We start from the raw sequence: 12519 nt of genomic DNA, 5'->3' as shown, positions 1-12519 counted from the left end.
TTCACTTTCAGATGTATTGCTGCAAACATGTAACTATAGATAAAATTTCTATCACATTCAGCAATGATCTAAATTCATTACTTGAAGGGAATCTGTTGTGAAATCTTTTGTAAAGTACTCATTTACTCTACCTTATCTGTTTCAAAACTTTTGCACTGTTACCATAGATTTTCTTCCAGTAGAACACTTGAGTAAAGAAGGTACCAGCCAGGCGCAGTAGCTCACGCCTGTCATCCCAGCACTTTGGGAGGCTGAGGCGAGTGGATCACCAGAGGTCAGGAGTTTGAGACCAGCCTGGCCAGCATGGTAAAACTCCATGTCTACTAAAAATACAAAAATTAGCTGGGTGTGGTGGCAGATGCCTGTAATCCCAGCTACTCGGGAGGCTGAGGCAGGAAAATCACTTGAACCCAGGAGGCGAAGGTTGCAGTGAGCCGAGATCACACCATTGCACTCCAGCCTGGGCAACAAGAGTGAAACTCTGTCTCAAAAAAAAAAAAAAAGTACTATTCAAAGCAAGTCTCATGCATTATTGATGAACTCTTGTGAAAATATCTGGAAATTAAATTGACATTTTTAATAATTTTGTTTTGCCACCATGGTTGTGGGTGAGAGCAGGTTAGGGGAGATGTTTTAGGGGGAAAATGATGACTCCAATGATGAATGATCTACCACCTAGGCCACACAGCTTCTAAATACACCTGGTTACCACTCAATGTAGTATTTTGGCTCTTAAGGACAGTTCACCACAGCTGTGAACACTAAAAATTATAATGAAAAGAATAATTAATGTCAGCATAATAGTATATGATGATGGTTCAACTGGTCTAACAAGAAGACAGGATGGGCATGGTGGCTCACGCCTGTAATCCCAACACTTTGGGAGGCTGAGGCAGATGGATCACTTGAGGTCAGGAGGTCAAGACCAGCCTGGCCAACTGGCGAAACCCTGTCTCTACTAAAAATACCACAATTAGCCAGGCGTGGTGGCACACGTCTGTAATCCCAGCTACTCAGGAGGCTGAGTCACGAAAATAGCTTGAACCTGTGAGGCGGAGGTTGTAGTGAGCCAAGATTACGCCACTGCACTCTACCCTGAGCAACAGAGCAAGACTGTCTCAAAAAACAAACAAACAACACCACCAAAAAAAAAAGAGACAAAGCTGAAGTTAAGAACTTATGTCACTCTGGGTCGTAACTTTGACATTTATTGTGAAAAAGTAAGTTCTTGGCTTGCATTTTAGAATAAACAATTAGTAAGAAATATATGTTGGGGAATCAGAACTGAACCAGAACATGAAGAGATCCTTTCTCCTTCCAAACAAGAAGAAAATATGTTTGCATTTTGGAAGAAAATAAGAAATGTAGATTGTATGTGTCAGATATTGACTGCTATCAAGCTTCAGAAGGTAAGTATGCAAGGCAGACCTCGGTGTGGGTCTTGAAAAAGTATGCCATGGAAGATGTCAGGGCCTTCTGCCTGGAGCTAGTTCTGCATAGTTTCCAAATGGTATCTTTATCTTGTAATTATGTGAGAAGTCACACTGACAGAAATCTACTAGCACATACAACAGAAACACATACTTCTCTGGCCATTCCTGAAATGAGTGTAGCTTTAAAAATATATGGTAGAAGGGACAGGTCAGCTCCTGAAAATGCTTGCATTTTCTATTAGAGGAAAAGATAGGAGTGGTGGACTACCATATATTACCATAGAAGGGGTTCTTATAATATCTTTCTTCTGGCTAAATCTCTCCTATCTGCTTTAAGAACCAAACTGACTTAACTGAGTGATATAGTAACTGTAGGTTTCATCATCTCAAAATTATACAATTTTCATACTAGAGTATGTGAATTCATTTTAAGTAATGTCTATGCAGTTTTGAATATAGCATTTTGATATATTCATATTGCATATTATACAATCCACATGAATTATTTCTTAATTAGAAACAAACCATAAATCAATAGTGCTTTGATACTTTAAGAGAAAAATGCCTAAATGTTCTCATAATAAAAACCAAGTGAAGAAAAAAATTAGGAAATTTAATGTAGAGACAGTGATTACCATAACTGTATGACTATAAAGATGTTCTCCTTAGAACCTCAATGTTTTAGAGGCAAAATCTTTACTTTCCTCGGTATTACGATTTTTAAAAATCTTGGAATAATTCTTCTAAATTTGGGATCTCTTCAAGGACCGAGACTATTTTATTCAAGTTAGATCCCTGGCACTTTGCACAGTACTTAGCACATAGCAGATTCAAGTCAGATCTCTGGCACTTTGCACAGTACTTAGCACATAGCAGATTCAAGTCAGATCTCTGGCACTTTGCACAGTACTTAGCACATAGCAGATTCAAGTTAGATCCCTGGCACTTTGCACAGTACTTAGCACATAGCGGGTGCCCATTAAATGTTTGCTGAGTAAGTGAATGGGTAAATAAATGCTGCCTTAAATACACATATTATTAGCCTTTCAAACAATGTCTCCTATGCTGTTTTCCTCCATTGTCCTTTGTAAGTAGTGCTTACATCATGGCGTTTTAATTCAGTTCAAGGGTCATTTTTGAGCAGCTGTAATCTACCATTTGCTAATGTGTTACTAAGTGCTAGTGATATACATTATCTCTGGTTTAGTCCTCAAGAAAACCTGGTAAAATAGAAATGTGGGGCTCAGAAAGGTAAAACAAATTTCAGCTAGGAGTTAAACTCAAGTCTGCCTCCACTAAGCACTGCAGGGGATAGATGAGTAAGGCCCATGCTCAACTTCAAAGAGCTTACAGACTGGTGTGATAGACAAAGAAAGCCCCCAGTTGTCTAATGCAAAGAAGAATGCAATCAGAGCTATAAGAAGAAGTGTTTCTTTAAAGCACAGGAGGGTTACAAAGAAAGGGTAAATCATACTCAACTGCATTGGAATAAGGAATGACTTCTAAAAGAAGGTGGACCTGTCCCTTAGATGGGCAAGTGTAGTGACTGCCGTGGCTTCACCTTTGGTGAGATGGGAGGGGGTGGCAGAGGGAAGGGTGCTGAACCCCACTTTTCTTTTCTGAATATCATTGTATGTCAAAAGTTCTGTCTTTAACGGGGAAGATACCAACAGAGCGCCTACCTTGAGCACGCTAACCACCCCAAATGGTTGAATTGCGGCAACCCTTAAGGGTGACATTTGATATAAGTTTTGAAGGACATGTAGAATTTTGAAAGATTGTTATGGGAAGAAAGATTTCAATATTGAAATTAATAAAGGAAAAGAAACAAGAAAGATGGAGGGTGTGTCTAGAAATTGTCCCAATTAATTAGAACAAGGGCTATATGCAAGAGAATAATGAGAGGAAGGACTGGAAAAGTAGGCTAGGGCTCTGCTACGAAAGACCTTACATGTTTGGCTAAGGGGTGACCACATTTTGAAAACTACAAATGCTTCATAAACATTAGAATTATTATTACTAACATTTGTTGGTTGAGTGAGCCAATCAATGAATGAGATTCTAATAAATGAATGAATATGAGATTCTTCCCAAGAAGATAATTCATACCTTTTGCAGAATAAGCAATATTTCATGCTCTATTGTAGTGGTTCTCAATGAAAGATAGCTTATGGGGAGGGATGGCAGGGGGAGGTTTCACAGATGTTAGAAATTGCAAACCTCACACATTCATACTGGTTTGAGAACCATGGCTCTAATGATTATTGGTTAAAGAGATGAAAGAGAGATATAAACAGTAGGACAGTACACCACTGGGGCCTGTATTTCTCCAGCTTCTGTTCTCACAAAAGTCACCAATGACCTCCTGATTGACAGGCCTATTGTCCATCGTATGTGACTTGAGCATTCTGCATTGTTCGACACTGTTAACTGCTTGAAACTTTCTCATCCTTTGGCTTCTTTTTTTTTTTCTCCTCCTTCTCTACCTTCTCCTTAATAATCTTTTTGCAAGTTATTGCTCCTCCAACTGCCAGTACCTATGGATGTTTCCACCATGTTCTATCCTTGATCATCTTCTCACTCTACACACCGTCCCTGGGAAGTTTCATCTAGCCCTCCTAATTTCAACTGCCGTTGGGTGACAACTCTCAAAACTTTATTTGTGACCCCAACTTTTCTCCTAAGTGTCAGAATATTTCCAGGATATATTTAAGATAGCCTTTAAGCATCTCAAGCTTAATGTGTTTGATCCTAAACTCATTCTTTTTCCGTTCCTTCCCTATCTCCACCCTCAACATGGATCTATCTGCCCCAACTTTCTCCAGTCCTCTCTTCTAGATCTTTGTGAATAATGTCACTAATCATTCAGTTTCATGAACTAGGCACCTGAAAATCTTCTCCAACTTCTATTTGTCCCTCAACAACTCTTTCTTCCTCTTCCAGATGGTCTCCAAACCCTATCTATTCTAACTTTAAAAAATAAGTTTTTTGTATCCAAACTTACCTCCCATTCCCACACCTACTGTCTTAGTCATTTCCTTGCTGTCTTTCTTTTCTTTGATTATGCTGCCACCAGCCTCTCCCCACTCTAGTCTATACAATGCCTCCAAAGTGTCTGTCAAAATGCAATTTTAACCATGTCATAATTCTGCTTTACAACTTCTTATGATTCATTATGCCCATAGGACAAAATTCAACCTCCAAAGCTAGGCATTTCCACAACCTGGGATCCTATCACTATCCAACCTGACTCTACAGCTTTTCTTCTGCCTCATCTCCTTCAACTGCTTTCCACTCAGTGTCCACTCAGGCACACTAAACTTCTCACATTCCCCACATGGGCCACGCCCTTTCACATAGGATTCCCACAGCCTGGAATGTCCTCCAGGTCAATTCCACAAACGCTGATTAGGGCATCTATGATGTACTAGACACTGTTCTGGGGCGCCAAAAATAAAAATAAGAAGATAAAGATCCTCTGTCCATGAATTCAGACTCTAGTAGTACGGATGACAAGCATATCAACAAATAATTTTTTAAAGAAGCTGTTTTGTGGCTGAGCGTGGTGGCTCATGTCTGTAATTCCAGCACTTTGGGAGGCTGACTCAGGCAGATCACTTGACGTCAGGAGTTTGAGACCGGCCTGGCCAACATGGTGAAACTCCATCTCTACTAAAAATACAAAAAATAGCCAGGTGTGGTGGCGGGCACCTATAATCCCAGCTATAATCCCAGCTACTTGGGCGGCTGAGGCAGGAAAATAGATTGAACCCGGGAGACGGAGGTTGCAGTGAGCTGAGATTACACCACTGCACTACATCCTGGGCAATAAAGCAAGACTCCATCACAAAAAAAAAGAGAAGAGGCTGTTCACTAAATTATTTTTACATGGAATGTCTCAAACAGATTTAAGGCTGCAAACTTGTTAAATTTTATAATCGTTTGCTTTTCAAAGTGAAGCTCAGAAATACTTAAAAATAGCTGTAACATTCACATTAGGAAAGATGATGTTTATTCTAGTTGTATTTTTATGGTGAAATAAAATCCTTTTCCAATGGAAAAAATAATAATAATGATGCACTGTGATAGGCACAAAATAGAAATATATGCAAAGAGGCAGCATAGAGGAGAGAGTACCTAACTGTCTGGAGGGAGTGGGACAAGAAAGCCTGTCAGAATCTAGATGGACAAGGTGGGGAAAGGCCACACAGGCTTGGCCAAGGGCCAGGGGCACTGAGGCATCAGAGAGCGTAGCATTTCCAGGATGCAGTAAGAGCTCCCACACAATGCAGAAACGTAAAATGCAGTGGGGGTGAACGGTACACCCAAAATACCTAAAGCAGTCAACTGTATGGTATGTGTTTCTTACCACAATTTATTTATGAAAAATTTATTTTAAAAAGATGCACTGGGGAAAGTGTCTAAAGATTGAGCTGGAATCAGCATTTGCCTTCCTTGCCCTCCTTTTCTTTTCTTTCTTTTTTTTTCTTTTTTTTTTTTTTTTTTTTGTTTTTTTTTTTTTGGAGACAGAGTCTCACTCTGTCACCCAGGCTGGAGGGCAGTGGTGCAATCTCAGCTCACTGCAACCTGGGCCTCCCAGGTTCAAGCGATTCTCCTGCCTCAGCCTCCCGAGTAGCTGGGACTACAGGCGTGCACCATCACGTCTGGCTAATTTTTGTATTTTAGTAGAAATGAGGTTTCACCATGCTGGCCAGGCCGGTCTCGATCTCCTGACCTCAAGTGATCCACCCGCCTTGGCCTCCCAGCATGCAGGGATTACAGGTGTGAGCCACCACACCCAGGCCCTTGCCCTCCTTTTCAACTTGCAAACTCCTATTCATCTTTTACGATCTGGCTCAGATCGCTAAATGACCCCTCCTTTGTGGATCCCACCTGATTCCCTCAGCCTGTGTTGCCTTCACCTTTCCTCTGTGTTCCCACGGTGCTTTATGTATACCTCTGTTACAGCACATCACATGGATGCAGATCTTTTATTTACTTCTCTGTTTCCCTCACAAGACTGTAAGTTCCCTGAGGACTGGCACCATTTCTCAGATAGACATAGATCCTATATCTCTATAAGAATTATCTGACGGGCACAGTGGCTCGCACCTGTAATCCCAGCACTTTGGGAGGCCAAGGCAAGAGGATCACTTGAGCCCGGGAGTTCAAGACTGCCTGAGCAACATAGTGAGACCCTGTCTCTACAAAAAAAAAAAAAAAATTAAAAACTAGCCAGGTGTGGTGGCACGTGCCCATAGTCCCAGCTACTTGAGAGGCTGAGGTGGGAGGATCTCTTGAGCCTGGGAGGTCGAGGCTGCAGTGAGCAGTGACGTGCCATTGCACTTCAGCCTGAGTGACAGAGTGAAAGAAAAAAAAAAGAATTATCTATTGGATTAATTTACTATTAATTAATAGTAATTTATTACTATTCTCTAAAGAAGAAAAGAATTATCTATTGGATTAATTAATTTACTATTAATCATGTACCAGACATCATTAACTGCTTTGGATGCATAATCTCTTTTTATCCTTACCACTACATGAGGATAGGTCCCATTTTTAGTTTCATTACAGATAAGGGAACTGAGGTGAGAGCCTAGGTATCTTGCTCAAAGTCATACAGTTAGTCAGTAGTGGAGATTTGAAGCCAAACTGATGTTTTAAAGGAAAAATAATCAATAAAAGAAGTTTCCGAGGGGAAACATGAGAGAACAGGGTTGAGAATATTTGTTGAGAAGGTGCAGCAGGAAGAACTGGCTTCTTCAGTGTGTGACTGCATGAACTCTCCGTGAGATGTAGATACCACAATAAGGAAAGAAAGATTCAGGAAAGTTATATTTCTCGCCTGAGGTCACAGAGGCTCTGGGACGCAGAGCCATCAGTCAAGGTTTCTCCCAGTGTTTCTCACTTGATTCTCAGAGAAAGCAGTGGGAAGATGAAAAAGATTTTGAAATGGAGAAAAGATTTTCCAGAGGACCCTACCAGCGAATTAGAATCACACTAAGTGGGTAGGTTGATTGAGATGCCTAGGGAATTTCTGAGACAGCCACTGTAAGAAATATATATTTTTTTAATCCAGGTAAAATTGAATAAATAGAGTTGATGGGCCAGGCACAGTGGCTCACGCCTGTAATCAATGCCAGCACTTTGGGAGGTCGAGGTGGGCAGATCGCTTGAGTCCAGGAGTTTGAGACCAACCTGGACATGGTGAAACCCCATCCCTACAAAAAATACAAAAATTAGCTGGGCATAGTGGCATGTACCTGTAGTCCCAGCTCTCTGGGAGGCTGAAGCAGGAGGATTGCTTGAACCCAGGAAGTTGAGGCTACAGTGAGTGGAGATAGCACCACTGCATTCCAGCCTGGAACAAGAAAAGACCCTGTCTCAAAAAAGCAAAAATAGAGTCGGTGAGCATTGGTTTGGAGATAAAACTGAAGTTAGGGCTCATGAATTTGTGATAAGCCCAAAAAGCACATTTCACACATACATATATGTGAAAAAAGTGTGTCTGTATGTCTGTATACAAACACACACACACACACACACACACACACACACGGTCAACTATTTTTGCCATCCCAAGAACAAAGAAATGACTGCAGGTTGTCAAACTGAGCAATAAGCAATTCTGGGAGTAGGGAGAGGGCTAAGGAGAAGGACTTTTGATTAGTATTAAGGACTTGTGGCCGGGCACAGTGTCTCACACCTGTAGCCCAGTACTTGGGAGGCCAAGGTGAGAGGATTGTTTGAGGCCAGGAGTTTGAGACCAGCCTGGGCAACATAGCAAGACCTTGCCTCTACAAAAAAAAAAAAAAAAAAAAAATTTTAATTAGCCGGGCATGATGGTGCCAGCTTGTAGTCCCACCTACTCGGGAGACTAAGGCAGGAGGATCGCTTGAGCTCAGGAGGTTGAGGCTGCAGTGAGCCATGGGGATACCACTGCACTCTGGACTTGGTGATAGAGTGAGACCCTCTCTCAAAAAAAAAAAGAAAGAAAAGCTCCTCAAAAGAGCTGCTGTTCGCATGCTCGAATTCCTCTATTCCCATTCTCCCCTGAATCCTCTTCCACTGGGTTCCATCTCACTGTGTATTACACTGAAACTCCTCCTGTGAAGAACAGCAGCAGCCTTCATGCCGTTCAATGCAATACTCCATCACATGCCCCATCTTCTTTGACCTTTCAACGTCTGCCATAGCCGATGCAGCCCTCCTTCTTGAAACCTTCTTTGTTTGGCTTCCAGAACACTATATTCTTGCGTTTTTTCCTTTCTTACTGAATCCTTCCACTCTGTCTCTTTGCTGGTTCGTCCTCATCACCCCAACCAAAGGGCATTCATATTTCATGCCTTCCATATTAGGATAAATTATGTGTTTATTTTTGCAGCAGACATGCTTTTCTGATTATATCTCGCTTATCTGTCATTTAATTAGCTTTCATTCTCTGAGCATACACTCACTGGCTAAAGGAGGAGTCTCAGAAATATGCTGTGTGGTAAAGGGAAGCCACTTGGGGATGGTCAAGCCTAATGTTCACACAGGTGATCTACAGTCACTCATGGTCCTTGTGTGTCCTCTCTGTCCTCTCTATTGTAGCATGTTCCTGCCATCCAGTAGGATCAGCTGTCCTTCCTGCCAACTCAGTGACCTTCTGCGACCCCAGCAATGGTGACTGCCCCTGCAAGCCTGGGGTGGCAGGGCGACATTGTGACAGGTGCATGGTGGGATACTGGGGCTTCGGAGACTATGGCTGTCGACCATGTGACTGTGCGGGGAGCTGCGACCCTATCACTGGAGACTGCAGCAGCAGGTGAATGTGCATGGCTCTTGCTCTCAGCTGCATGTATTTCAGACTCTTTTGAAAGCCTATAGTGATTGGAAAATCTTGCATTCTGTTAATGAAGCAAAAATATATTTGCACATCCCTTTTACAGAATTTTTGTCAGACCAGGCACAGTGGCTCACACCTATAATCCCAACACTTTGGGAGGTTGAGGCAGGTGGATCACTTGAAGTCAGGAGTTCGAGATCAGCCTGCCCAACATGATGAAACCCCATCTCTACTAAAAAAAAAAAAACAAAAAAAGATTAGCTGGGCATGGTAGTAGGTGCCAGTAATCCCAGCTATTCAGGAGGCTGAGGCAGGAGAATCGCTTGAACCCGGGAGGCAGAGTTTGCAATGAGCCAAGATTGCACCATTGCACTACAGCCTGGGCAACAAGAGTAAAACTCTGTTTTAAAACAAAACAAAACAAAACAAAACCAAGAATTTTTGTCAAATTACAAACTCAAGTAATTTGTTCTTGCAAGATTCTAGAGATCATCTAGTTCATTTTGCGGAATAAATTATTTGTCTTCACAATAGTTCCTTATTGTGGAATATTTCTGGAAAAAGGAAAAATGGGAAGGTAGAAGATAAGGTTTAAATCTCTATAGATTCATTTCTATACAAGTTCTAAAAAATTCCTCAATATGTTCTTTATCATTTTCTATTTTGTTAGCAACACAGACATAGACTGGTATCACGAAGTTCCTGACTTCCGTCCCGTGCACAATAAGAGCGAACCAGCCTGGGAGTGGGAGGATGCACAGGGGTTTTCTGCGCTTCTACACTCAGGTGAGATGGATGTAACCAGGCGTCGTATTTTCAGGTCTGGTCTTGTGTAACAGTGATATGTGACAAACTGGGGTCCAGCTTCTGGATCCTATGAGGGGAACGCTTTAGTTCTGGGGTTTAATGGTGTAATAAAATAGTGACCCCCATAAGCATGAAACTGTGAAATATAGCTAAGGGATATTTTAACACATTTCTGTTTGTTTTCTGATGATTAGAGTGATATATGTAGTTGGTATAGAAAATTTGGAAAATGTAAAACATCATAGTAAAAAAAAAAAAAAAGGTCACCAAAAATTTCATTATTCCACTGTTAATACTTTAGTATGTTTTTCTCACTCTAAAACACAGTTAAGAGCCTATTGAGTGGGGTGAGTATAATCCCAGCATTTTGGGAGGCCAAGGCAGAAGGATTGCTTAAGCCTGAGAGTTCAAGACCATCCTGGGGAACATAGCAAGAGTTATCTCTACAAAAATGAAAAGCCCAGTGTGTTGGCACACACCTGTAGTCCCAGCTACTTGAGAGGCTAAGGTGGGAGGATCACTTGAGCCGTCAAGGCTGCGGTGAGCTGTGATCATGCCACTGCACTGCAGCCTGGGTGACAGAGCAAGACCTTGTTTCAAAAAAGAAAAAAAGAAAAGTGCCTACTGAATACAATAGGTTTGGAAATGTACAGATCCATTGAAAGGAAAAATATTCTTAGAAACCTAGCTTAACTTAATAGGTACAAAGCAAAAGCCAGATGTGAACTCCTTATATTTATAGCTTTTTTACAATTAGAAAGCAAAAGTAATTTTACAAACTAAATATAAGCCAAATAATGAAGCCAAAACATTCAAATTAATAACATTAACTGAATATGAAAAATGATGTGTACCAAAGCCAAAACACTGCTCACTACATAAATAAAGCTCTTTGAGTTTACTCAATATGGGCTCCTATTTCTTCTGACTCAATTTCCCTATGATATTGTTCTGTTTCTTCTTTTAAAGGGCATGCCGTGATGGTGGTATGAATTCTCAGTTTCTGTGTTCATCTTGCCCCTATTCTTTTCTTGTAGAAAAGCAAGTTATTGTATTTAGTGCTGACTTGTTCCTTAACACGAACTCAAATGTGGGCATGAAATCTTGTGTCAACACTTGGATATAAAGTGCTCAGCAAATGCTCCAAATTAAACTCACAGCAAGTTAAATATATTTTATTATGAAACATTACAAATAGTAAAAATGTTATGCGATGAGCACCCATACACACACCTTCAAAGGGTTAGCAAATCACACACTTTGCCATAATTGCTTCATGTTCTCATTTAAGTTATAAAATGTTACAGATGCTTTTGAAGTCCCTGATGTACCCAGACACAAGCCCAGTTGCCTCCCTTTGTCCACAGAATAACCATAATGGTGGACTTGGTGTTGATCATCCACTTTCACGTTTTTACTATTTTATTACTTATATATATATTGAGTATTTCAGAATTCCATGCACATCATGATATCTTCTCTACTCTTTTAAAATGTTTTTGGTAGCCAGGCTTGGTGGTGTGCACCTGTAGTACCAGCTACTCAGGAAGCTAAAGCAGGAGGATCACTTGAGCCCAGAAGTCTGAGGCTGTAATGTACCATAATAGCACCTGTAAATAGCCGCAGAACTCCAGGGCAGCATAGCAAGAGGCCATCTCTGAAATGTAAATAAGCAAAACATTTTTTACCTGTTTATGTAGTGTTTTGAGGTTTATCCATCTCAAAAAAAATTCATATAAAAGCGGTTATATGAATATACCATTTTTATTCTCTCATTTGTTTGCCATTTAGGATATCTCCAATTTCTAATTTTCCACCATTATAAATAACACTGCCCTGAATGTTCTCTTGTAGGTGACTTTGTGCGCTTGAGAAGGTGTGTCACCAGGCCAGGTGCTGGCAAACCGCAGCCCTCAGGCCAAGTCAGCCACCTGCTTTTCTATAGCTTGCGGGCTGCTGCCCTAAGAATGGTTTTCACAGTTTTAAATGTTCACAGTTTAAACGGTTATAGAAGTACCTGTCTTTATTCTTGGCCATTCAGGTTTCCTTTTCCGTGAATTTCCTATCTGTAATTTTCTTACTAATTTGTAGTAGTTCTTTATAAATTTATTCATTCCTCCAACAGATACTTCTTAAGTACCTCTGTCATGTGGCAGTACTGTAAATAAAGTAAGTGAACAAAACAGATTAAATCCCTGCCTCTGTGTCTCCTACCTTCTAGTGAAGGAAAACAGCTAATAAACAAATAAAATATTTAGTATAATAAATGTTTAGTATAATAGAAAAATAATGCAGGGACAGGGGATAAGATATATTTTAGAGGAACATACTTTTAAATAAGGTGGTCAGGGTAAGCCCTATGAACGTGACATTTGAGGGGGAAAAAAAATCTAAAGGAGGTAAGAAAGATAGCTATACAGGTGGCAGAGGAAAGGGAGTTTAGGCAGA

At 40.8% G+C, this 12519-nt stretch overlaps 1 protein-coding gene and 1 long non-coding RNA gene across 5 annotated transcripts in view; one reads left to right on the top strand and one right to left on the bottom strand.

Annotated features, from left to right (window-relative positions):
* The window catches only part of LOC126930317 (uncharacterized), a 590715-nt gene that overhangs the window by 347601 nt on the left and 230595 nt on the right, over nt 1-12519 (bottom strand). The window lies entirely within an intron of this gene.
* Nucleotides 1-12519, top strand: part of NTN4 (netrin 4) — a 122194-nt gene that overhangs the window by 88058 nt on the left and 21617 nt on the right. For 3 of the 4 annotated variants that reach the window (XM_050747164.1, XM_050747162.1, XM_050747163.1), the window contains exons 6-7: nt 9030-9243; nt 9935-10050. The exons of the other annotated variant lie outside the window; for it this stretch is intronic. In XM_050747164.1, the coding sequence (XP_050603121.1) occupies nt 9030-9243; nt 9935-10050 (330 nt within the window). The remainder of the gene's footprint in view (nt 1-9029; nt 9244-9934; nt 10051-12519) is intronic. 4 annotated transcript variants of the gene reach the window in all.

Source organism: Macaca thibetana, chromosome 11 (genome assembly GCF_024542745.1).
Source record: "Macaca thibetana thibetana isolate TM-01 chromosome 11, ASM2454274v1, whole genome shotgun sequence".
In the NCBI taxonomy this organism is placed as follows: domain Eukaryota; kingdom Metazoa; phylum Chordata; class Mammalia; order Primates; family Cercopithecidae; genus Macaca; species Macaca thibetana.
This window is presented reverse-complemented; position numbering and strand designations above follow the sequence as displayed.